The sequence below is a fragment of the Festucalex cinctus genome, chromosome 4, assembly GCF_051991245.1.
Source record: "Festucalex cinctus isolate MCC-2025b chromosome 4, RoL_Fcin_1.0, whole genome shotgun sequence".
Lineage (NCBI taxonomy): Eukaryota > Metazoa > Chordata > Actinopteri > Syngnathiformes > Syngnathidae > Festucalex > Festucalex cinctus.
In genome coordinates, this window is record NC_135414.1 from 24,406,421 (window position 1) to 24,433,729 (window position 27,309).

General features: G+C 41.8%; 3 protein-coding genes across 4 annotated transcripts; 2 read left to right on the plus strand and 1 right to left on the minus strand.

Moving 5' to 3' along the window:
• Window positions 1-774: 774 nt before the first annotated feature.
• Window positions 775-14,189, plus strand: znf710b (zinc finger protein 710b). Of its 2 annotated transcripts, none has more exons than XM_077519825.1 (5): window positions 775-916; window positions 9,636-11,219; window positions 11,578-11,769; window positions 11,835-12,006; window positions 12,435-14,189. In XM_077519825.1, exons 2-5 carry the CDS (start codon window positions 9,678-9,680, stop codon window positions 12,614-12,616), a joined length of 2,088 nt encoding a protein of 695 aa, XP_077375951.1. In that variant the 5' UTR covers window positions 775-916; window positions 9,636-9,677; the 3' UTR covers window positions 12,617-14,189. The 2 variants fall into 2 exon arrangements, with proteins under 2 accessions (XP_077375951.1, XP_077375950.1); XM_077519824.1 differs by lacking the exon at window positions 775-916 and adding an exon at window positions 7,758-8,180.
• A 784-nt stretch (window positions 14,190-14,973) lies between these two features.
• Window positions 14,974-17,340, minus strand: tmed3 (transmembrane p24 trafficking protein 3). Its single transcript, XM_077519826.1, has 3 exons — window positions 16,739-17,340; window positions 15,998-16,243; window positions 14,974-15,725 (listed from the first exon to the last, which is right to left on the minus strand). The coding sequence occupies exons 1-3, from the start codon at window positions 16,883-16,885 to the stop codon at window positions 15,501-15,503; spliced, it is 618 nt and encodes a 205-aa protein (XP_077375952.1). The 5' UTR covers window positions 16,886-17,340; the 3' UTR covers window positions 14,974-15,500.
• Window positions 17,249-20,216, plus strand: LOC144017160 (retinol dehydrogenase 11). The gene is given in 10 exon segments (XM_077518454.1): window positions 17,249-17,260; window positions 17,594-17,651; window positions 18,174-18,238; window positions 18,240-18,273; window positions 18,339-18,474; window positions 18,476-18,528; window positions 18,852-19,010; window positions 19,151-19,267; window positions 19,342-19,537; window positions 19,727-20,216. Coding segments are annotated over 10 exon segments (927 nt in total). The 3' UTR covers window positions 19,824-20,216.
• The last annotated feature ends 7,093 nt before the right edge of the window (window positions 20,217-27,309 follow it).

The following is a 27,309-nucleotide window of genomic DNA, read 5'->3' on the forward strand; positions in this document are numbered from 1 at the left end:
ACCTAAAACACTAAATTATGATGGTAGAGAAGAAGAGACTTCGACATTTTATGTAAAGGCCTACTGTGATTTTTAATACGGAAGCTGGATATCAAATGACGCCATCTTGTGGAATACTCAACGCATCACATGACGTCAAATCGTATGAACGTCACAAATAAATGTAACTGGCTTCTATTTAACATACGGCTGTGCAATTAATCAAAATTCAATTACAATTTAAATTATTACACCCCACAATTACAAAACTGACATAATTGTAAACAAAAAATAAAGATTATTAACACAAATTTTGAGTTGTTTCAAAGTATATATTTGCACTTTTTAGTTTTATTTTAAAATAACTAATTTAATACATCTTATTTGGTCCGAAATAAACTTGCAAAATTATAGTGTTTCAAATAAATGTATTTGTCTTAATATATATATATATATATTACATCTAAACATTTTCTGGTTTTGCACCAAAAAACAAATGATTGTCGTAATCGTGATTTCAGTTATTACCAAATTAATCGTGATTAATATTTTCTTCGTAATCGAGAAGCTCTAATTTAACATTAAGTAGAAGAACGTTATAATTTGATTTGTCTAATCTAAAAACACATTTACGCCTATTTAAGGCGTAAATATGCCTGTGCAAATAGTGTGAGCGATAATTAAAAAGCAACTAAATTTGCAGTTTGTGTTCACGGCTACAACCGCGATCGAAAAATGACATTAGTGGCTTGATGCTGGTTTAAGAGCGAGACAGGAGGAAGCGCTCTTGTTTATTCATCACGTCAGCTCCTCTCCCTCCTTCTTTTCCTCCCCTCCTCCCCTCCCGCAGCCGCTTCACACAACGGCCGCCGTCCTTCGTTCCGCTCAAAAAAACACCACTAGACTCGTCGCCACCATAAACCCGTTTTGGAACCAGGTGAGCAGCCATGTTTACATGTTATCTTTCGTCCGGACATAGAGACGAGGCGTAATAAAGTGTTTGCTCGGACTGCTTCAACGGTAACTTGGTTCGATTCCGCGCTCGGGGGTTGACCGCCACATCTCTTCCGCAATCGCTTCTTTTTGTTTTTGTTTCACAAGCAAGCGGTGTAGCTTAACTACAATCTGCAGAATGCCGTTTGGATTGCATTTTAGTTGCACTTGTTTACGTTGTGCCGTGCCAAAAACAGAAGGAGACGAGTTGGAGAGGGAGGTTGGACGAGCCGCATGCTGGAACAGGAGCCGGGGCTACCAGGCCACATTAGCCTGACTCTGCCCATCCCTGCCCCTCACAACACGGGGATGCCTAACACAAGGCCGTGTTCTATGCTAACTTTATGCTCTATTGATTTCTTTACTGTTGTAGGACGTTTGATGACTAATTTTATTTAAAAGTACGCTAACGTGCTTTTAGGGGCACTGAGGCTTGACAGTGGGGTGATAGCAGTCACTTGTGCACTTGACATTTTTTTTATTTTTTTTATTTTTTTTATCCTGGAACAGATAGAAATTAAATGTAGTCCGATGTGTAGCATAATTGGTTACAGATAATGTATTGCATTTTAAGGGACAGCCATATTGTTGCCTTTCATCTGCGAAGTACAGTGGTTCTTCGTCCTGAAATTTGTGGTCATGAGGTTCCAAACTAGTTTGACGCTCAGTTACTGCCGCATTTACCGTTTTACATTTGTTTTATATGGTGTAGAAGTTGAATACCTTATGAGTTACCTGTACTGCCGTACCACGTTACTACTGTGGGTTAGTCATAAACTCCAGGCTGTTCTGACTAGCTACAAATTTGGGTAACATCGCTGTGAAAGGAATCCTATTGTAAACCAACTGCACCAGCCTTCATCTGGTTTTGCTACCAGTAGGACGATCATTTGTTTTTTCTGGTACAAATCAAGAAAATGTTTAAACATAAAAAATATTAAGACAAATAAATTTTGTTGAAAAACTATAATTATGCAAGATTCTATTGGACCAAACAAGATTTATTACATTAGTAATTTTAAAATAAACAAAATGTGCAAATATATACATTTAAACAACTCAAAATTAGTATTACCGGGAGTAATTTTTTATTTTTGGTTACGATTATGCCAATTTTGTTATTGTGGAGTGTAATCATTGAAATTGTAATTTAGTTTTGATTAATTGCACAACCCTGATCAACAGGATGCACAGGAACTGGCGATACCAATGTTAGCATTAGTGTGTATTTCACCATTTGTCACGAAATATGGTGTCAGCTCAGAATGATGACCAGGTACTAGAAATTGGTAGGTACTTTGCAGTGGAAATGGGCATAGACTCCTAATGTACTCAAATGTTAAGGTAGGATTTACAATAATTGATACTTTCCTGTGCATAACACGGTGTATATCGCAATATTTAAGATGTGAGCATTGTGTAGTAATACTTGACTTCTCCAATAGGGACCTAAACGTGTCTGTGTCTTTAGTTTTAACGGATTTGGGGGAATTTACATACCAGCCAACCTATTATGTAGAACTACTATGCATTCAGAAAAGAGCAAAGATGTTCAAATTAGGCCTAATTATAAGTATTTGCGCACCCCGCTTAGTGTTGTGCTTGTAACAAAGTGGCTGCTGCTAAACAAAAGTACACTGACTGTTTCTTCTTCTTCTTCCTGTCTGTCTATGAATCATGGATGGATGGATATTAAAATGTCACTCTGGTATCAGCACAGTGCAGATGTTCCTTCATGCTGCACATTTTGTACTGGTTGCCAAAGTGACCCATTTTGGATGCCACTTTGACTTTCATCCTCTCTATCATTGCCCAAAGGGAAGCGCTGGGCGTCAGCAACTGTCGCCCACAGTGGAACCAGTTGTTAAGAAGCTCACATTTCACTGTCCCCATCAAGTGGTTCTGCAGCCCGATGCTTTTGTCTTTATAGGGTTCTACTCCAAACTCATTTAAGCAGCTGCAAGCTCTGGTTTTCAGTGTCCATAATGCTGCAATACAGCCAAGACTGACGATAACATTAAAGCCTTTTGATGGCTGCTGGCTAAATATTAATTAACTGGCTGCCGTATTAAAAGTGATGCACTGACTTGTCACGGTGGAACTTGAGCCTCGTTCCCACAAAGTGGCCCACTTCTCGATCAAGAACACCGTTTGACTTCACCTATTATTATTTTAAAATGAATGCTATATCGTGGTCGTAGCTGCAGACACATTGTTTTTGTAGACCGTTCTTTATCAGTGTGTGGGAATGTAGCCATGCTAAGAAGTTTAGAATAGCTGATGATGGTGTCAGCACATTGCAGTGCTCTGTTCTGCTGCAGGCAGGGTTAAAAAAAAAAAAAAAAAAGAGAGAGAGAGAGAGAGGCCGATGAATCTGGAAGCAGAGAAGCCTAATGTGTCGGGTCTGCGTGTTCCAACCATGCTGAGCGGCCCTCTACTATAATGAGTGCTATGGAAGCCCTTAAAGTGAAAGAAAGGCAACAGCATGCAACTGGACCATAACTGCCTCATTTTTAAAAGGAAAAAACTGTAGGGAAATCCACTGATAATCCAATTTCAGCCTTGCAACTCGGTAAAGCTCACTCAACTCGTGTCATGGTTTTGTTAACGTGATGTGATTGTTGGCTGGGATGTAAAACAGTATGAAAATTAAAAGAAAAAAAAAATAGTATATCAATCATATAGCTAACAAAGAGCTAGCAATCCACTGTAGGTATTTTAACAGCTGAACGACTGCTGTAACTTAACTGTTTTATAAACTGGGAAACCAACCAGTTAAACCGTGCACCTAGCCATTAAAGTTTGGCAAACTGCCAGATTAAAATTCAAACAGTGGTCAAGAATTAAGCTGCTAACAAGTTAACCAAGAAGCTCACCAGCAACAAACAGTCTTACAAGGTCAACAGCAGGTGGCTAACAGGCTAAGAGGCAATTTGATAACAAGCCCACCAACCAGATTAGAAGCTCACCAGCAGTAGGCTATCAGGCTAACGTACGCACTTGTCAGCTAACTAATAGCAGGATAATGGGTTGATTACCATTGCCTTTAAATTAGTTTAGCTGCGTTACTACAAAAATAAACAAACAAAAACACTGCATTGAATGTATCAATCACAATGAGCTACCATGCTAACAACCAACCAACCAAGCTGATGAGTTAACCAACCAGCTAAAAAGCGTAACATTTTGTCAATACCAAGATAAATCTAAACTAACAAGCTAAGAACAACTCTACTAGCGATGCAGTGTTGTGTTGTGATACGGTTCAATGACAAAACCTTATTCAGTGTTTTTTTTTTTTTTTTTTTTTTTTTACTCAACTCAACTTTATTTATAAAGCGCTTTAAGAACAGGCATTGCTGCAATACGTTTTGTGGAGAGAAGAACTTTCATTTTGTATCTAGGTCAAGGTAAAAAAACAAACAAAAAAACACAAGCATGGGCTTCATCTTCTTTGCTTGGCAGTTGGCCACTTGGTGATGAGCATTACTGCCACCTCCAGGACTGGAACAGTTACAGTATGATAACAGTAGTTACTAGTTCATTTTGTTATTATATTTGTGAAATGGCTACGTCATGTATAACTGAGGATGTCAAAACATTGTTTTTGTAGCAAAATGTAGTGTTTTCAGTGTAACATGGTTGCCATGTTTGCAGTCTGTGCTTCCCATTCTGTACGCAGCAAGTTTTGTTGAGACTGGTGGAAGCAAGAAAATGAAACATTGCAGCAAAGGGGAATCTGTAAATGTGAAGTGTAATACCACTGTGTACGGTAGGTAAACTAATGTGTGTAACCTGCTCGTGGGGAGTGTGTTCGGCAGTACTGCAGCCATATGGCATCGCGTCGCCATGCTTGTATTCCCAGCTGACCTGATATTAAAAATAGGACTGGTACCCCTCACATTGAGCCAGTACTGCCCACTGAACAAAAAATACTGAAATTATAGTCAACACTAAAATACAGTTGAAGTAAACTTTCATCCACTACGAGTTAGATGTAAATAACGTTATTCTGTACCGTTAATGGAATTTTTTTTTTTTTTTTTATTTTAATTTTTTTTTTTTTTTATTTTATTTTATTTTTTTTACACTTTGGTGGATGTTTGTGGCTTTTGAGTTGTGGTTGTAGTTCTATTATACTGAGTTTTTAAAATTATTATTATTATTATTATTATTATTGTAGCATTATATGGTATGTGACAGTGGTAATCAAAACCAGACAATTGTTTTCCTCTTTGCTTGAACCTCTTAGATTGTGCAAGTGTACCTAATATTGTGTCCAATGAAGGTCTTTGAACACATGGCAATGAATGGCACTCCAGCCTGGTGGTGACAGGTGACACATGCTTAATTGAAAGAACACCCAAACAACAATGTTCTCCCCTCTTTCTCCCTTCATTGCAGCCATGTTTTTGTGAGGCTTTGCTTTGTGCTCGCTCTCTCTCTCTCTCTCTCCCCACCTCCTCTGTTTTTTTTTCCCATCCCCCTCTTTTCAGCTCCCTTCTCTTTCGTTTTCCCCTCCTCTCTCGCTCCATTTCCATCATGTCACCCTTCTCTCCCACACTACACTCCTTCTCCAATCTCCCTCCCTCCCTCCTTCCTTTTTTTTTTCTCCTTCCTCTCCATCCTCCCTTCCCCCTATGCCACCTCTCTCTCTCTCTCTCCCCCTCTTCCTTCCTCCCTCCCGCCCATTCTCTTTATCTCCTCCCCCTCCAATCCCTCTTTCATTCCGTGCAATCATCTGTTCTCTTCCCCTGCTTCCGCTATTGTGCCCCCATTTTGTCCTCTGCAGCCTTCTACCGTTCTCTCTCCTCTTTCCTCCATGTTCTCTCTATCCTGTTGTTTATTGCACCCCCACCACTGCAATGTGACATTCAAAATCCAAACTTTGACAAATGCAAAGATTCAGATTTCAGACACAATGTTGATCTTTTTTTTTTGTGTGTGTGTGCGCATATCTGTCACCTTATTTAATCCTCCAGTCACCTGCTTCATGGTAAAATCTGCCCGGTGTTTGCATATGTGCTCAACAAGTGGCTAGAGCAAAACTGAATGGAACCATCATGAGAAAGAGACTTTACCAGTGTCTTTTAAAAGAGGTTTGAATTCATAAATAAGTACATTTGCTTCCCCCAAAATTGTTATACTAAAAATGAAGATCTCAGCTCACTGTTAATAGTTGGATTAATTAACAAATACTTCTATAACGTATATCAGCTGGTTTTATATTTGTATTATTGTCATTATCAAATGCTAGTTTCTAAAATATATTCATGTATTTTTTTCTGAATGAGTTTGTGTTGTATCATTAATTTCTTATTCATATTGTCCTATTAAATTTTGTGATTTATTTGGTGACATTCTCATAATGTAATAAGTCACACAAAAAGATAAGCACAATATTATTCCCACTTAACTATTTTTAATCCACATCACTTCACAAGCATCACTTCACAAGCTGCTTGCATGTGTAAAACCCTCACGGCAACACACTCCCCAAAAAAAAGAAAAGAAAAAAAAGGCAGTGACTGCCACACTCACACGCAAACTACATTGTGTGTGAAAAACACCATTTATCATTTTTATACTGTAGCTCCTCAAATAAATGGCAACCCTCTAATTGACACCATGCCTAATTTAATTGCCAGGTGTATTGTTACTTCACCAATGTGGTCCCCATGGGCATCAGGTAGTCCCCAAGAACCAAATGAGCAAGCCCGTGGGCCTGTACAGTTGTTTTTCGTGTATTATAGGACATAATAATAACCTGTTGAAGATGTTGCATGCTGCCCGTTGTTTCATTCTGTAGCCTGCAGCTGCTGGTGTGAATCTATAAAGGCTAGCGGCAATCGAGCTAGCCGAAGCTAGCGACATGACGCTAACCCTGATTCATGCAAACATTTACTTTTTTTTTTTTTTTTTTTTTTATTGTTCGGACCAGTGTCTGAATGTAATGTGAAACCCTGACTATAATAAACAATTGATTGAATTCCTGGTAGGAATTATCCAACTAAAATCTGATGAGAAGAGTGTAACATTTTGCCAGGTTGCTTCTGAAGTGAATGTTGAGTCATCGGTTCTGTAAATGCTTTTTCTGAGAAGCATCAGGAATGTGACATGAACATGGCCTGCCAGCAAGGACACGGTGTGATTAACGTGTCTTCTATACAGAGAGCGCGAGATATTCTGATGCCCTCTGTGGTCTCGAGGCCTAAAATGTCAAGCTTGAACCTGCGTGAGCTACATTCCCAGCAGGGTTTAGAACTGATCTTGTGGGGCTTCACATGGCCCAATTTTACCAACTTGCACTATGGAAGCCATGACTTAATTAATCTCATGATGATTATCATAATGATTAAATTAACCTATATAAACGGTGATCTGATGTTGTCTGTACAGGTGTCTGCAGCCTTATTGAAGTAACTTCTGACTGACTGCAATATACTTATTGCTTAGTGCGCAAAAGTGTGATGACAGACTTGAACTGGAGCACAATATTCAACTTCCAGTGCTCGTGCACCAGCGCACTGCTTGTGTGCACCCTTGGTGCACCTCATTAAATTGTACCTATTTAAGTGTCCAGTTCGTGTCTCACACCTTGTTTGTTTGAAGCCTTTCTCCATGGTCTAGCTCTCATCACTGGCAGAATAAACACAAACCTCTCAGACAACCCTACACTTGGTGCTAGTTAGCAGTTTTAACATCTTTTTCATCCCCCTCTGCCTTATTTGGCTGACAAATGGTGATCATGAATTAGGTGTGAGGGCAGGAGTCTTCCCTTTCTTTTTTGCTTTTTCTTCTACCACATCCTGCTCGCCTCCTCCAATCTCTTCCTCTCCCCTCCCTTTCTTTCCCCCCTCTCCTTCATCCTTCATTCGCTCTTCTTCATATCAGTCACCTGACAGCATCTCCCGCGCTCCTATTTGTCTCCTCCCGAGACGTTTCCGCGCTGATGCACGATGGATGCTCACAATACAGAAGATGCGCCTCGGACAGTATTTGTGAGGCTTCGGTTTGACTTTTTGTTTGGTTTTTAAGCACGTAAGGCTGGTTTGTTTGGCCGGGATGAAGTGAGGCAGGCCGAAGCAGGTCCCGCCTCCCGTTTGCACTGGCGTATAAATAACAAGCGAGCCTCATCTGACTGGGTACTCTCGCTCTCAGGGATGAGGTCCTTAAAGCACCTGAAGCCTCACAGCAGAAGGAATGTGGTGAGTTTACGGTGGCTTCATTAATAGTTGCTTTTCTTTCCTGGGGTGCTTTTAAAGTTGGTTACAATTGGTCCTCAAGCAAGGCTTTCTTTCAGTCTGCTTGTTGTTTTTTTTTTGTCTTTATCTTCCTCCCTCTTCCTTGACTGTCGCGTTACATATCTTTCTTCCTCCTGTAGTGTGGCTCTCATCCTCTTTCTTCCCTCACTCACTCTGCCCTTCCCCCTTCTCTCTCTCCTTTCTTTTTTCCTGTCTGCTTCCATCTTTCCTCTCCATCTATTTCGTTTTGTTACATTTTTTTCTTTGTTTTTATCTTAATCTCCTATTAATTAAGCTTGGTGGGTCATCTAGTCCACCTCTCAACACAAGCACAGTACACATTGCGAGCATGTTGGATCAGGGATGTCTCAATTGGAAGATTGGCTAGTTTTAGTAGTTGTCAAACTTGTCAATATATAGACGCAATCCTGTCATGTATTGGTGCTAGAACAAATATCTACTGTATGCATGTCTTCATTACTGTCATTGACTTGAATGAGCCCGAGTTTGTTTTCAATTTTCTCCTCTGTCAAGTGCAAAAACTGTGATAGGATTATACCAAAACTAGAGTAAACCGTCCTGTTGACATCTTTGTGACCAATAAGAAGAATGATGAAACAGGAAGTCCTTGGTTTAAGACAAGAGTTCCATTCCTGTAACACTGACATTAGCCATCCATTTGCTATAGCACGCCACTTTGCATTCACTTGTATGGGAGTAAGAGACTGAGTCTTTCCCACCTTGTCTTTGGGTGAGAGGTGAGGTACATCCTGTACTTTTCGCCAGCTAAACACAGGGCAAATATAGATGAACTACGGTCTATGGTTGGCCTTAAAAAAAAAAATCAATAACCACACAATATGTCCTTAACTTTTGTAAAACTTTATAGAATATCTTTTTTTCCTCGAATAACATAAATGCATTTTCAATTTCTGTAACTTTCCAGGTTTTTGATGACCATATACAAGACTATTTACATTGTAGATTCTCACTGAAGGCATCAAAACTATGAACACATGTAGTAGTTATGTACTTGAAAAAAGGTGAAATAAGTGAAAACATGTTTTATATTCTAGTTTATTCAAAATAGTCACTCTTTGCTCTGATGATTTGGCATTCCCTCAATGAACTTCTAGAGTAGTCACCTGAAATGGTTTTGCAACAGTATTGAAGTTGTTCCCAGAGGTGAGAATGATGTTTTTAAAATTAATCTGTAAACTGTATTCTATTCTGCTAAAAATCAGTATCAGCCTAAAACAAAAAAATCCAGATTGCTCAGGCCTTAAAAAAATAGTAACAAAAAAAGAAGATGGTACTTTTTACTCGTGTGGTTTGCTTGCATAATGGAAATTAGTTCATCGCACATTGTTTGTAACCGCAAAACTGTCATGACTGATGAATCTGTTTGTGTGATTCCAGGAGGAGGCGAGCCGGCGCCTGGGTAGATGTGAGCCCAAGGTAATGGCCAGGCTGGTGGACACAGGCACACAAACAGATCCAGTAGTTGTGCTGTCCTTGGCCCAGGCTGCCGTGCTCGGTCTCATCTCCCAGAATGAAGTCTTCGGCGCAACCATCGCTCCCAACGGCTTCTACACCGGCGAGCCCAAAGAGTCGCCCGCACCGCCAGTAGACGGAGTGGACTACGAGTACGCCGACCAGCTCATCGGCGCCAACGGGGATTACCTCGGGGACAACTTGGCGGAGGACGGACAGATGCAACCCAGCTGCAGCCAGAGAAGGTGGCAGCAAGGGCCGCCACCTCAGCACCCTGACGTGAAAATGGTGGTCCCCGATCGCCACGTCCTCCAAGGCGGGGACGTGAGCGTGTCTCACATCAAAGGGGAAGTGGTGAACTCTGTCATGACCTCATGCGTCCACATGCTGAACAATATGGCTCCCAGGGGCGGCTTAGTTCAAGTGGACCCGGCCACCCTGAGAGGAACCAACAAGAACTGCTCTGAGTGTGAGCGGGAAGTCTCCAACCAGCAGCAAGCCGCCACCCACGTCCACCCGCCTCCTCCCGCCCAAGTGGCCCACCGAGGAGCCGAACACAGGGGACTGCAGGGCCAGCGCCCTCTGGGGGGCCACGGTGGAGGCGTCGGCGAGGGTGAGGAAGAGGTCGATCACCAGGGCAGCAACATGATGAAGCCCAACCAGCAAGACGAAGCCATCAGCAGCTACTTCCAGACAAGCGAAGTGGGCAGCTACGACTCCGGGGAAATGTCCATGGGGACCGAGTACGAAGACAGCGGCCAAAACATGATGTGGACAGACGGTGGCGGTGGCGGCGGCGGAGGCGCGACACACCAGCAGCCCCAGCCTCCGCAGCCCCCCCGGCGACACGGCGGCCGCCGAGTGGACCGCCTGGACATCAACATCCAGATCGACGAGTCGTACTGCGTGGACGTGGGCGACGGGCTGAAGCGCTGGAAGTGCCGAATGTGCGACAAGTCGTACACATCCAAGTACAACCTGGTCACGCACATCCTGGGCCACAACGGCATCAAGCCGCACGCCTGCCCCCACTGCGGCAAGCTCTTCAAGCAGCCCAGCCACCTGCAGACGCACCTGCTGACCCACCAGGGCACGCGGCCCCACAAGTGCACCGTGTGCAAGAAGGGCTTCACGCAGACCAGCCACCTGAAGCGCCACATGCTGCAGCACACGGACGTCAAGCCGTACAGCTGCCGCTTCTGCCGCCGCGGCTTCGCCTACCCCAGCGAGCTGCGGGCGCACGAGGTCAAGCACGAGCGTGGCCGCTGCCACGTCTGCTCGCAGTGCGGCCTGGAGTTCCCCACCTACGCCCACCTCAAGCGCCACCAGACCAGCCACCAGGGGCCGCACACCTTCCAGTGCACCGAGTGCAACAAGTCCTTTGCCTACCGCAGTCAGCTCCAGAACCACCTGCTGAAGCACCAGAGCCCCAGACCCTACACCTGCTCCCAGTGTGGCTTGGAGTTTGTGCAGCTGCACCACCTTCGCCAGCACTCGCTCACCCATAAGGTACCCGTCGTCGTGACAAGACAAAATCTGCCAGCATATGAAGAGCTGTCAATACGGTCATGTGGATACAAATATTTGTACAAAATCCACATACTCCTGTTCTAATGCCCGTTATTTTGCTATTTAATAAAAGCGAGACCAAGATAAATCATTTGAAACCATTTCCCACATTGAATGTGACCTGTTTAACGTATTTGAAAAAATTAACTGAAATCTTTTTAATCCCCACTAAGGCCGGTAGGGCGTGACCGCGATTCTCCCTTTCAACAATATGTCATTTTGTTTTGTTTTGACCAATTCTTGGTCTCTTAATCCTTACATGTCAAATGTTTAATTTTTGTGGGCCTTTTGTTTCCAGGGCATGAAAGGACACAAGTGCGAAGTGTGCTCACGGGAGTTCACGCTGTCGGCCAACCTCAAGAGACACATGCTGATCCACAACAGCGTCAGGCCCTTCCAGTGTCACGTGTGCTTCAAGAGCTTCATCCAGAAGCAGACGCTCAAGACCCACATGATCGTCCACCTGCCCGTCAAACCCTTCAAATGCAAGGTCGGTATCTGGCGACGGATGACGTCGCAAGACTAAGATAGTAACGTTTTGTGCGTTGCTTCCAGGTGTGTGGCAAGTCTTTCAACAGAATGTACAACCTGCTGGGCCACATGCACCTGCACGCGGGCAGTAAACCTTTCAAGTGTCCCTACTGCACCAGCAAGTTCAATCTGAAGGGGAACCTCAGCAGGCACATGAAGGTCAAGCATGGCATGGATGTGTCGCCCGAAGGACAAGGTGATACTACTGGTACTAAGATGGTTGCAAAGCATTACTTTTATTTCTCTGGTGTGAGCACAAAAACAGCAAATTTGGTGAGGATAGCGTCGCCCTAAAAATATAGTGTAGTAAAATTTGCACATACATAACCATGAATATGTGGGAGTTCACTGGACTTAATATTGTATTATCAAAAAAGCGAATTGACAAGATTTGTTAAAAAGACAAAAGTGAATGCAGTCAATTTGTTTCTTTTTTTTTTTCTTTTCTCCAGAATGTCTTTGTTATGGAAGATTTTAGAAGTGTTTGATGTGCTCATTCCATGTTTTTTTTTTTTTTTTAACAAAATTCTACAAAGACGACAGCCTTGTATCTCATTCCTAATCACTTTTTTTTTTTTTTTAAATGTATTTATTTATTTATTTTTATCCCTCTCTGTTCCACAGAAGTACTTCCTGAAATGGAGAGCCAGGCGGAGTACGAAAGCCAGAACTTTGGCTTCACATCTGACAACAACATGGACAATAGCGGCTCACAAAACCTCACTAAGCTGACCACAGCCAACATGGACGACATGGAGGAGTACTACAACTTCGGCAAGGACACCAACACCTACACCACACCCTGAGTGGACAACAGGGTGTGTGAGTGTGTAGTTTCATCATGACGTTGACTTTGAGCTGCTCATTTTTGGGACGCCACTGACTCAAACCTTTATGTTTTGTGTGGATTTATTATAAAAATGAAAACTGAAAGGGAAAAAAAAGTTCCATGTCCTTCAGGAACATTTAATGTGATTCATGTCATGCACAAACAATCCTTATTGTCTGGACGGACTGAAAAGGCTATGTACTCGCGCTATATAGTGTGTAATGTGTGTATATATAAACACGATGTTGAATACATAGTCACCACTTATTCTTAGATTTGAACACACTTAACATTACAGTTCTTGTGTGCACTTCTGTAGATGCCATTTCCGCTTCAACTACCAAGAAGTCGTTCTTGGCGCTTGAAAGGATCAAATCCGCTACCGTTATGTTGGCTACGCGTCAAAGGCACCTGGACCTTTCGAAAGTACTAGTCGTCTTCTTCTTTCGGACCCTGGTACCAAATGAAGGTGATAGTTCTTGCGCATCTCCCTAAATGTTTGAGTTCCTGCTGTTGAAATCTGGAAATGAGCCTTTGTTTTTCTTTTTAGCACCTTTTTATTTTTCTCATTTGGACACCAGTAAGGTCTTCGCCCTCATACTTTTTGAGAGCTCCAGGAATCTTTGTGATGTTGGGACTTTTCAGCACCTTTTCTACAGCAATTAGATCTTCACACCAAAAAAAAAAAATGCCGTTTAGATAGACTGGAATCATCTAACATTTTTCTTTTTTGGAATAATTGAGCAGACGTCACATGAATATTTTGTTAAATAATTTTTTTTTCCTGTTTTCAAAAAGGCGGTGTTCCATCGGCTGGAGGAAATTAGATTGTAAAAAGCTCCAGCAATTTGATTTCCTTGACTGTAAACTTCAGGCAAACTGCGGTTTGTTGTTTTCAGCAGACAAGCAGAAGCATATTTGATTGAAAAGCTCCTTAAGTGTCGATTGTGTACATATTTTGGGTGGGGGGTTAAAATTGGACTGAGGAAATATTGCCGATTCTGTTGTGGGGAGGTGGGCTCCCCCTGTCCTGCCATGCAGGTCAGTCAGCTTTGATATGCACACTAAACCACCACAACGGTCAACTAGTTCAGTGTTTCCCAACCTTTGTTGAGCCAAGGCACCCATTTTACATGAGAAACATCTTATGACATGCCAACAAACAAATGTCACCAAAAAGGATGAATGCTGAAATAATGATCTTGTTTAAATTTTCCTACACATTTCTTTTCCCAGTGCGGCCTGTTTAATGAAACACAAATTTGATGTACTGGCAGGAAAGCCTGATTTATGTTGTTATATGAATGGGAACAGGTGGATACACAAGTTTAATGTACCATCTACTGTCTCATGGAAGAGCAGTTCATTGTTGTGCCTGTTAGTACTTACTATATGTCAATGGCATAGAATTGTTAATTTTCTAATCTGGTGGAATTTCATTATGGTGGCATGGCGCCGTGGTTGGGAATCACTGGACTAGTTGATGAGAAACTAAAATATCATGGGAAGTGACTATGGATTATTTAATAAAAAAAAAAATATCTAGTTCATTGGGGTGTTTTATTTTGTTTTTGGGTGTTATAGGAGTTATTTGAATTCCACTGTTAGCATCTGGGGAAAAAAATAGACCCACTATCTTTAATGTGTACTAATTTCATCTAAGAAGACTTCCTTCTTGCCCAAGCACCCGTAACTTGTGCTTAAGACTCAATTTAGCAAAAAGCTGAATTTGGAAAACGACAAACTCTTTGGAGAAAACATCCACTTTTAAAAGTAAAATGTCCTTTTGAGGCTGGGTTTAGTTTCACGAGTTTGGACTGTTCCCTCGGCAACATTCTACTCTCCTTCAAATTGGCTTCAATCACACGTGGCTCCATCTTGTGGACACATCCGGTATCGCACCTTCAGCTGACACAAATCACGAGTCCCTGACTACATTATTTAATACAATGCACTATTGGATTAAACAAAGGTTTAGGCTACTTTTACGTATTTCTCGTCTACCATTAGAGAGGTCCACACTGGGATACTATTATTCTTTTTTTTTTTTGTGGTCATTTGCAATTATGTTTTCCTGCATTTGTTGTTTACCCTTTCTTAGATGCTGATTTTGTTTTGTTAGTTTTTTATGCTTAACACTGCAGGGCCACGAGACCTTTGAGATCAAGTTAGTGCCTAAAAGATGTTATATTTTAGGCACTAACTTGATACATTGTACCAACTGTCATGTTCAAAGGGGAGAATTTTGAGAGGGGAGCATATGGCCTCATTCATGACTGTCTTTGCCCATCAAATCCACACGTGAGGCAGAATGACAATGAGAATGATGCATCCTTTATGTTCAACATAATTCAGGTATTTATTGATAACTCTTAACTACATGTTGACCAGCACAATAACAAAAAGTCCATCCATCATTGATATTTCACATTTCCCCTTGTGTAACAATCTTGGTTTATGATAATTCTTTAGGAGGGTAGGCATGAAAGATGGATTGTATTTTCCATAGGCCAACAACAAAAAGAAGTTAGGCACCATGATTCAGTGGAAAAAAAATACACACTTATAGAAAAGGGAAAAAGCAAGGTAGAAATGTACACAGTATTTTAAACCTTGTAGCAACTTTTCCCACATATAAAAGGACAAACACTTGAAAGATCATCTCATTTGAGTAACGATATTACCTTAGGTAACCTGGGTAGCTCCAATGTCTCAGTGTTGTACTATGAGCAAAGGTATGAACAAATTACCTCTCTGTAACAATCAGCAAGTGGGTGGGGGGCCACTGTGCTGGAGGAAACGTGATCGAAGTGACGGTTGTCGTTGAGCCTTCCTTTTTGAGTAACTTCTTGAGCATCATCCTATCCCGCTGTGCTTTTCTTATCGCGGAAATAGCTCTTGAGCAAAACGACTTGACCTACGCTGACGAGGAACAGCATGATTGTTTCGGCGATGGACCAGAGAGTGATGCAGCCGTTGATGTGGTCCGCCCTGTTACGGTCGTGTGCTTCCCTGAGCCGGTACCAGTTCTGCGACTCCGTAACCACCTTCAGGATCTCGTGGATGGACACGCATGTTGATTCCAACTGTGAAGAAAAACACGTTTCCATCGTTAAATAACACTTTTTTTTTTTTTTTTTTTTTTTTTCTTCAGACTGATGCCAAGTATTAGTGTCAACTTGTTTATCACAGATATCGCGAGTACTTTTGACATACCGGTATAAAATGTGCTCTTGTGAGCAAAGTCAAAGATGGATAAAATAGCAGCTTTAACTACGACAGTGATGCGGTGTCTCATTAAAGACGCTTTATAGACACATAGAAGAAATTCAGAAATAATTCATAAACTGTTTTCGACCTGAGTCAGCGCCGTGGCTCTGGTCATGCTGGGCAGGAGAGGAATCTCGTCACCGTTGCGGAAATCCAGATAGACGTATTTGTGTGAAAATGTGGAGAATTCGTTGTTGAAGCAGACCTTGTAGACGCCCCTCATTGTGGCAGTGTGGGAGAAGCTGCCGTACTGTTTCTTTTCTTCCTTGTACAAGATGCTATCGAAAGGGTCCGCCACAAAACAGTCCACGTCATAGTTGCCTCCCGACATCACCTTTTCAAAGGAAGAAAACAGATGCCATTTTTGAGTCATGCAATTAACTAGTTACTAATTACTAGTTTTCATTTGTTTACCGTTTGGATTTTTTTAATGCAAATATTTACTGTATATGACGATAACACGTCATGCATAAAAAAGGCAAACTCGGTTACCACCACCCATCGAAGAATTTAAGTTATATTCATGGCAAACTGTTTTGCATACATATAATGTAATTGCACCCTGACTAGAAGGCACTATCAAGTACCGCGTCGTTATTAGTTACTATAACGACGCGTTCCGACTTACATACACATTCGCCACGGACGTCACTCCGTCGTAAACGGAAGACCAACCAGCTCGACAGCTGTTAAGATAACAATCCCACAAAAAGTATCTAAAGAAGTGTAGTCAAACTTTTGTATTACCTTCTACCCGAAATACGGGCGTGTACATTGATGAATATACAAAATATATCAAAATGAATAACTGCACGCTTTCAAGACTTACTTGGTAATCTATGTCAAACTTGAAACCCTTCTCCACCTCCTCGTAGAAACACATTTGCTCGTTATCTGGGAGGTCAAACGTGAACTCGGTGGCGAAAACCACGACAACGTGGAGGAGCAGACAGCACAGCGATTCCAGCAGTAGCATTGTCAATTTGTCACAGTATGAACGAGTTTGCGATGATACACAACAACCACTTGACGGTTAACTGTGACGTGGCACGGCGGCCGGACTCTTCCGGGTTTCAATTTATTATTTTTAAATGTATATATATATATTTTTATATTTTCCTTTTGTCTTAAAATAACATGTAATAATGTTTATACATACAGTTGTATGTTGACAAATAATAACATTTACATAAATAAAATTACGATGCAACCGGAAAAAGAAACGAAGATGAACAAAATAAAACGACACTTAAAGCGCCGCATGGTATATTTTTACGAACGTGGCCTATTTGAGCTTCATTCTTTGCTCTTAAAATGTAGAAATGAAACAAAATATACCATGATACTTAAAGTAAAACCACTAATATATACAAAAAAAATCTGTTGTTCTCAGGTTCTGCTTCCTCAAAATATTGGTGCAAAAAAAAAAAAGAGAGCTGTTTATAGACGTCATTTCCGCTTTGTGCCAATGTTTATAAAAGTGTCACGTCAACTTTGTAGCCCCTACAGATCACGTGTGTTGTCCCAGTCCCAGGCAGGCAGTGATCTAATGTGTGTGTGTGTGTGTGTGTGTGTGTGTGTCAGGAGTGTTGCCAAGTAGTGTCTCTTCAAAAATGAGGTAAAATACACCTGCAGTTAATTGCTCGTTTAATAACAAAAAAGTCAAAACGCAAACTGCGTCCAGACAGCGAAAGAGTTCGTTGAGACGCACGCCGTCGGCATCACCGTTGTAGTTGTTGCAGGTAAAACAGATTTTTGTTTGTTGATTAATGTTGTCTATTAATGCGTTTCCATAGTGACCGTCAACGCGAGTGCGGCAAAATAGACATCAAATGTTAATTGCTGTCTCGGTTAGAAGCGTGTAGAAGCATGAAACAGACCAAAACGTCGTTGTTTTTCCCTTAAAATAATGTAAAATATATATTGCCTTCCTTTAGAAATCCCTTGAGAGCGAACTGTTAAAGGTGGTGACATCAGAACGATTATAGAGCTGATCATCCGACTGTCATGACATCATTGCCATATTATTGCTTTATTTTCCCTTAACAAGAGTCACTTCTGATTGTCCAAAGTTAAATCTTTTGTTTAAAAATACAATGGAACGTCAAAAGCAGGGTTCAGTGTCCACCCTACTACAGATAGCTAATCTCCTCGAATAATTGATGCCTTAAATATACCACACATTCCCCAAAACTTTCCACAGCATTTCAAGTGCTGACAAACATTGCTGTACCCCGTTTAACATTGTGTTTTACCTCTTCCAGGGGCAAGCCTGCTGGCCTTGCGCAGGTGGCTGGCGGGGGGAGTATGTCGGAGTAACACAGGCATTTGGGAAGGAGACAGCCCTGGATCTGGCAGAACGAGGTGAGTGATTGCAATCTGTTCTTGAATTTAAATGTATTTTGATTTCCCCTCTCTTTTTGTCTAAGGGGCCAGAGTTAAACTCGCCTGCAGGGACTTGACTAAAGCCGTCTTGGCGGCCGAGTACATCCGCCAGAAGAGTGGCAACAGCAACGTAGCGGTGAAGAAACTGGACCTGGCCTCCTTGCAGTCTGTCAGAGACTTGGAACGTTATAATTAACGAGGATCGATTGGACGTCCTCATTAACAATGCAGGTGTGTCTCTTAAGAATTTCCTACTCAGATGGTAAAATATTTAATTAAACTAGAGCTACAACAAATAATTCAATAACTTGAATAATAGACTCTGCACGCACTAATTTTTAAGGGCTACAATGACAAGCTAACGCCTGGTGGCTATGCTAATGCTAGCGATAACAATAACAGTGGTTTGTCAAACAGGGTAACAACATGATGTCCTCTCCTGTTCAGACAGTTTTCCATGGCTTTGGCTTTATATAATACACGGTACCGCCACCTACAGGACTGGAGTGGGGCAGTCCATGCACTCCAGTGAGTGTTTCCTGTTTATTACCCGGCTTTCATCATGTGCCCAAAGTGTAAGACGTACGACGGCTTCGAAATGTAGTTCGGCGTCAACCACCTGGGACACTTCCTGCTCACCAACCTTCTCACTGATATGCTGAAGAAGTCCGCACCAAGTCGAATTGTTATTGTCTCCAGCGTGGCGCATGAGAAGGGTACGTTTCTTCTTTTTTTGCAATCTAAACAGTTAATTTTATTGACTTTAATCTTCCAATACTTTTACTCACCCAAAAAAAAATCTTCTACATTACATCTTTGGTTACAATGTGCTAGCTAAAAGAATGTCCTCCTTCAGGCCGAATCCACTTCGACGACATCAGCTTGGATCTAGACTACCAACCTGACGTGAGCTACCGCTAAAGCAGGCTGGCCAATCTGCTCTTCTGTAGGGAGCTGGCTGTCAGACTAAAAGGTGCGCTAAAATAAGCATTCGCTTGTTTTGTGGTGTTTTATTTTGCTCTAACAACGATGGATTTCCTTCATTAGGCACCCGCGTGAATGTTTACTGCCTCCACCCCGGCGTCGTCCGTACCGAGCTGAGCCGTCACCTGGCCGCCCTGTAGAAGAATCCGCTCCTCATAATTTTCCTGATGATGATCAAAACTCCCCGTGAAGGCACTCAGACCTCCATCTTCTGCGCCGTGGATGAGAGCCTGGCCAATGACAGTGGCCTCTACTACAGGCAAGTGAAGCTTATTCATATGGTATTGATATTTTATTTTGAATGATATCCAAAACAAGATAAAATTATGAATAAATCAAAAATACTAAACCAATACAATCTCCATCTTTCAGGAGTTAATTGTAATGCTAATGAGGTCATACTGGATGTTGGTGTAAGTAATGAGTCCCCTCCCTGTATTGATAACAGTGACTGTGCCCCCAAGACTCGTGCCCCAGCAGCCATGGATGATGGTGTAGCTAAGCAACTGTGGGCCCTCAGCTCAAACATGGTCGGCCTGGTCTGAAGTCAGCGTCCGGCCGCACGCTCAGGCCAATGCACAGGTTTCTATCATGTACTGCCTTGAACTGACCCATAAACTTTGCACTATAAACATTCTGCCATCTGTGAAATTATTAGGGCCACATTGGATAAAACAGAAAATAAACTCATACAATCATTTACGTTTAAATATTATGAACATGAAGTCACATGAGGAAGAAATAGTCATTTTATTTGAAGAGAAAATATAATTTGACAAGAAAAAGTTACACAAAATATTCAGTTCTATGTTCTCACGAAAATATTTTGTCATTTACATTTCGTAACAAAGTAATGTGAGAAAAAAAATGTACAATAGAGTTGTAAGATTACAAGAAAAATGAATTTCCCAAGAAAATGTTTTTCTTAAGATAGAAGAGAATAAATTAATTAAATGACAAAAAATTAAAGAACAACTCATTTAACATAATTTAAACTTTTTTTTTTTTTTTTTTTTTTACATAATTCAGACTTAATTCTCACAATACGTTTTTATTTTCATTACTGTGAATATTTTTTTTCATGTAATTTTGTCCTCTATAGTAAAAGCTGAAATGGCTTCTATTATGATAGTGTATAAGAAGTCTACACACCCTGTTTGAATTGCCTTTTATTATTCTATTCTATTCTTCCATTCTATCGCTGCTGACTTTCAGCGAGAGGCTGTTTTTTTGTTTTTGTTTTTAAGAAATATCAAATATAAAGTTGTTGTTTTTTAAATCTTTTTTTTTAATGTAAATTCTGAATTGTGGGATATTAATACTTTACAATACATTTAATATTTTAGCATTTTCTTCTAGTTTTTAGATGTTTCCGTCCTTAAACAAAGTATCTGATTCTAGAGATCAAGATTGTTATACTTGCTGATGTGCTGGAATCAGGTGTATTGGTGTACTCTTCTAACCTGATGTGCTGCACCATTGTTTATTATTTTTATGAGAAAAACAAAGCCCGTAAAAATAGTGCAACAGGACACAAATGGCCCCTAGGCCGGAATTTTAACACCATTGAAATAAATTGCCCGCTTTTTATATGACAATTACATAAAAAGCACATGAAATATTATGAGTTAAATGTCACGGCAGTCAACTCACCCAGTGTGAATTTGCACATTTTTAACATGCTCGCTCTTGCACACCGGGCAAACTCTGAGATGCATGCTCATTAAAAGAAAACAACTATGCAAAGACTGCGCTTTTGGCTGTAAAGAAGAAGAAAAAAAACAAAACTAAACACGCAAGCCGGCGTTTTGTAGCTCACGTTAACGTGACTCACCTAATTCTTGCACTCCACTTTACCCGTCGCATCACCCGCCCCCAGTGCACAGTTGGTCGCATTAAGGTGTCACGCCGTTCATGTTTGATCATGTCAGCGTGCTCCATTTGGTGCCAATGAAAGTCTAAAGAAGCACATTTGCAAAAATAAAGTACATGTATGACCACGGTGAGTATAATTTGCACCAGGGATTGCTTTGGTTTCGCTGGCATTTTTGGAGCGAATATGAGCAAAGCACCAGGTGTGCCCTGAGGTGCCTGAAGGCAATTTTTGTCTTCAGTTAATATTACTCCTGCAACTCATTTTACAGCAGAAATGCACGCAATTTCAATGACACAGTGCAGTTACAGCAGACTCACACTGTAGTTAAGCTGTATGCATTGTACAAGGGGCATCGACATGTAGCGCACGAAAATTGATTAAGCCAAGAAACTGTGCTTTAGTTGATCAAGTTTTTACATAATTTTTACCAACAGCAACAACTCGCTTTTGGGACCCAAGCCAGAGTTTGAAAAACTCTTTCTGGATTACTCTTTTGCATCGTATTAGTGCAAAGCTGTTCTGGTGACCAATTAGGACCTGTTGTTGTCTCTCTTGGTGGTATTGTCATGCACATGCCCTTATCAGTTCTCCGTCCAACGGATACAGAATTAATAGCTGGGCTGGAAAAGTGATAAGGAGATGTGAGCGACTACAAAACAACAGCTTTAAGAAACTGGCAAACAAATAAGAGTGTGAAAAGGGGCCTCCTTGAACCGCCATCCTTGCTCTCAGTGGTCCGAAGCGTTGGAGTCCTGTCGACAAGTTCCTCCAGGCTGCAGAGGTTCTCTCCTTGAAAAAAAGAAAAGAAAAAAGTCTGCTGCTCTTTACAGGTTGACTGCCGACAAACTTTTTGGAGACACACCCCACTCAGGAGTTTTATTCCAGCGAGGCCCCGCCTGGCTCCGATGTAAGGCCGTCTTCTCCACACCATTGGTCCAGAGGGTCACCCAACCTGCCCACATGTCCACAACAAAAAAAAAAAAAAAAAAAAGAAAAAAAAAAGTTCCTCAATCCCTGTCAGTCTGACACACGCGAGCCCGCGGGATGAGAGAGGACAGACTCCGCGGGTGTTTTCCTCGCAGGTGTGCGTGCTGACGTGCAAATTCCAATATGTGCATACCTGTCAGCTCCTCCGGTATTCCGACGGTTTGAGACCTCTCTCGTCCTGACCGCTGACTCTTTGCTTTGCTAGGCCCACGCGGAGGGACGGGAACAGGCCCGGTTGCACGCATGTGCAATATTATAGCCACGTTGTCGGCATTATTTCTCTTAGGCGCGAGCTTAAGGAAGGTGGAGCTCGGCGTCACAGGAAAAGATGTCACGGGAAATGCTTGCTTTTGTGCCTCGGAGGCAGTTTGCAAGTGTAAACACATGCGAGTCATTTTCAGAGAACGTGTGTCATTATGTGCGCCAGCCAGCCGCTGGACTGGACGCATACTTCTAGTACATAATCTACACTCACTACAATGTGTACATATGCGGATGTATATTCTATTTATGGCAGCCGGTGCGCCAAAAAAAAACAAAAAAAACATACGGTACTAAACCAGTGATTTAAATTTTTCTAAAGGCATTTATAGGGTTCCTGAAGAATCAGTAAGTGAGCCTTGTGTCCCGACTCCGGCGGAATTTCGCCAGCCCCACATTGTTTCGTCTTTTATTTTTTAATTTTTGTAATTACTCCAGTCAGCAAGCCAATTGTTTGGCCCATATGTATGTCATCCACACAGTTGTCATAGCATTTCACTTCTACGGCCAAATGTCGAATTCCTTCTATGTTGATTGTACAACATAAAAATGTTTATTTGGATTAATGTAAAAATCATTTTCTCTGTATTGCACATACAGACCAACCAACAAAATTCTTGTGAAAAGGGTAAAAGGCCAATGGTAAATTCATCATATTCTTAGATATTGTACATTCATCTCGTATTGCTCATACGTGTCATTCAGCTCTATGAAGCACATGTATACAGTAGAGTATATACAGTACATGCCATTTGTAAGTAGTATACTGTACAGGCGTAGGCAGAGGCATGCAATCTGCCCCCTCCGTCCCAACAAGAACATACGCTCATCTCTGGAGAACATTTGGACAAAAATGTGCGTGAAGGCAAGGTTTGTCCTGTCTGCTCCTGTGGTATGCACTTCTTCCTCACTATGTCCATTCTTTTTTTTTTTTTAAGTCCCTCGTTCATCCTGCACTGTTTCCTCTCCCAATAACCTACCCCACCCACCCCTTTCCCTCTTTGCAGCATAGCAATGAGAGCCTGAGGCAGGTGCGGGAATGCAGGTTTACCGCATTCACGGGCCAACGGAGGAGGCTGGCGTGGTGCTTGCCTAGACTGTGGGACTAGCCTGTGCATGCGTGCAGATCCATCAGAGTGCAGCTTCAGTGAGTAAGCCCAAAGAGGCCAGTGGGTGACAAGAACTCGTTGCCCTCAGAACCTGTTTGTGCCTCGTAGTCTTATGCCAAGAGCACAAACACACCCACAAACCGCATTACATGTTGTGCTATATTGTACTTCGGCAACTGTCTGGCACGCATATGCATTCATGTCGTCAATAAAAGGATGTTTAACAGTCTTTCCGGAAGCAGCAAGAGCTTTGTCTTATCATAGAATCATCTCTGGAAGCCTTGAGGGCCGTCACAGGGATGAAAACGAAAGTAAAAGTCTTCAATGTCAGTCACAGCTCAGATGAATGAAAATCTCATGCCATTAGTTAGATCAGGTATGGGCAACTTCAATTCTGAAGGGGGACACAATTTCATCTGATTTCACCTCAATGTTCTCACAATTGTACTTGCACATAGCGTGAAATGTGACCCTATTTAGTTGAACGCAAAGCTATTATTAAGTTTTGTGTTAAATCCAACAGGTGGATAAACAGGTTAATTGTAAGTAGTGAAAGAGTTTTTGTTGTGCCTGTCACTATACGTCACTGGCATACACAGATGAACAAATGAAGTAAACGTCCTGAGTGACTAATCCCCTCATTACAAGTCTAGCACCTAAATGATTTTTAGTCTGTTAACTCATTCACTGCCATTGATGTGTATATCCGTCAATGGCAGTGAATGAGTTAAGTCAATTCCGTTCCCATTGACGTGTATATCCGTCAATGGCAGTGAATGAGTTAAACGTCAAATCTAAATGTTTCTTGAATTTTAGAAAACAACTCTTTACTACTAGTCCACTGACACCCACTGATTCCCCCATCATTCACTTTAGGTATGATGGAAAGGAAAGGAGGTGCAATCATCTGGATCAATGAAACAAATCCAGATCTCAGCCTGGGAGGATTTGGGGCTGGCTGCGAGGTGTGTTCGCAGCCCCGAGGCAGTGTCCCGTCAGCGGGGATAAAGACGCTGCAGCGAGCACACAGACAGCAGAGGAGCTGCTGAGTCAGACGGCCTTCACATCCACTCAGCGCACGCTACGTTGAGCCGCCCTCCCCACCCGCTCCAAAACGCACCGGATGCTTCCCACCAAGTCCTCAAATAAGAGCCGCTGCACTCTCAAAGCCAAATTGACGGATATATTTACATTTAGTGTAGTGCTTCTCAATTACAACCACCCCCAACTCTCCACCGTGATATCATTTAAGTACACTCTGGCAATGGGCGAGCCACTGTCACCTAGTGGATGTGCAATTACACTTTATCCTACGGTAAACAAACACAAACGTGTCAAAACAAAATTTTATTGCACATTTGATTGTGCAGGTGTACCTAATGTTGTGACCTTTACAATAAACAAACAAAACAAGCTTCCCTACCCAATAAAGGGTTAACCGCACGTCCCTCTTTCCGCATGGCTTAACAGCGTGCTCTTAACATCTAGTGATGTCTTAGCATACCATGCGGACAGGAAAGGCTGTAAGCGCCTCTGCCGGCATTGTTGTCGATTATTTAGTTGACTTGTTCTCGTCAGTGTGAAAGTCTGCTGCTATGCAAACAGGCGTCGGCCTCTCTTTATCCGGTTCCGGAGTTTGCAGGAGCGTCGGATGCCGGGACCACTCATGTGGACCAGGGGAGCTCTGCTAAAACATCTTATGTCCCTCTCTGGGATTAGCGTGCATGCATTCCTGGGACCCCTTTTGCTCAGTGGCTCCCACCGCTCGGGCCTCGTGCTGCTCATCATTCATGCAGAGAGCTAAAAGAAAAAAAGGCAAATGTAAATCAAAAATAAATTTAACTATTTTTGACTTTTTATTGTTTATCTTGCCAGGGTAGACTGCCAGGCTAATAAAACCCTTTTAAAGAGTGCACAGCAACCCTGTTACAACATCCAATATAGTTGGGTAAGTGCTGCTGTTTTGGTCAGCAATTGTGGACTATTTTATAAAATGTTCTCTGAAATGAATTGAAATGTATTAATTTATTCCAGTCCCCCTAAAGGTACATTTCTTTATGTCATATTGTCCTAATTATTGTCCTTTAATCAAGAAAAACAGCACTATAATAAGTAATAAAACAATAAAAGCAAATGTGACGAAATAAACTGGTTAGTACTATATGTACTGTAGTATCTGTGTTGGATGTGTGCCTTTGTGGGGAGTGGCCTAGTAAGTGAAATGAGGAAGTGAAGTTGCAGTTAACTTAGTTTTTAATCTGTGTGAGAGCATATTGGCGTGAGCATATGGGCCGACAGCAGCAACTTGCGGGTGTTCTCATTTTATATTTGTGTGTCTTACCGTTTGTCTTAAATGCTACATTCATTATTTATTATTATTATTATTATTATTATTATTATTATTATTATGGTGGACTGGTTAGCACGTCCGCCTTCCAGTTCTGAGGACTCGGGTTCGAGTCCAGGCTCCGGCCTTCCTGGGTGGAGTTTGCATGTTCTCCCCGTGCCTGCGTGGGTATTCTGCGGGTACTCCTGTCTCCTCCCACATTCCAAAGACATACATGGCAGGTTAATTGGGCGCTCTGAATTGTTCCTAGGTGTGCTTGTGAGTGTGGATGGTTGTTCGTCTCTGTGTGCCCTGCGATTGGCTGGCAACCAGTCCGGGGTGTACCCCGCCTACTGCCCGAAGCCTGCTGAGATAGGCTCCAGCACCCCCCACGACCCTTGTGAGGAATAAGCGGTCAAGAAGATGGATTATTATTATTATTATTATTATTATTTAAAGCTGGAGCACTCGTATAGGTCACGGTACCACTGCATCAAGAAAATATATTGTTTGTATTATTGTGCCCTGTGATTGACAAGTGATTAGTGCAGGGTGGAGCCGCCTTTTACCCCACGGCAACTAGGATAGACGCCAATGAAAACAATGTTTTGTTTTTTGGATTGACGTTGTCATAAAGGTGTTAAAGTAACACATACATTTATTGGTGTGATTTGCAGCGATGTGGAACTGCACTTCATCATACTTCGGGCTGTCTCTGATGTTTGGAATACGCTAAAACTTTTTTTTTTGGAGGGCAAATGTCACATGAACTGTAATAAATGTACACAATATATTTTGATGTTACTGCAATATGTGTTCAGTAAGTTTTGGCACGATGAGGGACAAAAAAAAAGACTGAATAACCAGGTCCAGACCACACCTCGAGGCTAAAGCCAACTGGCACCCAAATGTGGACGAGTTTCAGAGAGAGAACCTGACACTTGAAAATTACGAACACAATGAACGTCACTGAACTGTTAATGAGTGCATTGCACAACTAGAGGGCGCCATTGTCTTACTTGGCATCAGAGAAATTGCTGTGAGGCTTAAAATGTTCCACGGTTGATAATATTCAATAATGTCAACTCCAAAACATGAAACATCCACATTGGGCGCACAGGTTTTAAAATGTGGATCACATTGCACGTTCTAATCATCTTAGTTTTATTGTGTTTCCAATTGGTTATTATACTTACAACTTGTTGGCCTAAAATATGCTGTAAAAATGTCAACATTTTTGTTGTTGCTGATGTTTTTAAAAAGAAAATGCATTAAAAATGTTACTGTATTATAGGACAGTATAGTGTATGATACTGCCAGTTAATTGCATGGTACAGTTTCCTTGAAACTTACTTTACTGATTACTTGATTTTAAAAGTAACTATGATAAGTTAGATTTCAAGTTATTTTATGAGTCGCATTCAGCAGATGCCAACAATCCTGTTTAACATAAAATTGACAACCAGATTTGC

Excerpts from the sequence above, each read along its gene's own strand:
- znf710b (XM_077519824.1), top strand. The coding sequence starts at position 8,136 with ATGAGGTCCTTAAAGCACCTGAAGCCTCACAGCAGAAGGAATGTG. Across the intron at positions 8,181-9,635 it reads CTCACAGCAGAAGGAATGTG|GAGGAGGCGAGCCGGCGCCT; the intron begins GTGAGTTTACGG and ends GTGTGATTCCAG. Across the intron at positions 11,220-11,577 it reads AGCACTCGCTCACCCATAAG|GGCATGAAAGGACACAAGTG; the intron begins GTACCCGTCGTC and ends TTTTGTTTCCAG.
- tmed3 (XM_077519826.1), bottom strand. The coding sequence starts at position 16,885 with ATGCTACTGCTGGAATCGCTGTGCTGTCTGCTCCTCCACGTTGTCGTG. Across the intron at positions 16,244-16,738 it reads AGTTTGACATAGATTACCAA|GTGATGTCGGGAGGCAACTA; the intron begins GTAAGTCTTGAA and ends TCCTTTGAAAAG. Across the intron at positions 15,726-15,997 it reads GAGCCACGGCGCTGACTCAG|TTGGAATCAACATGCGTGTC; the intron begins GTCGAAAACAGT and ends TTTTCTTCACAG.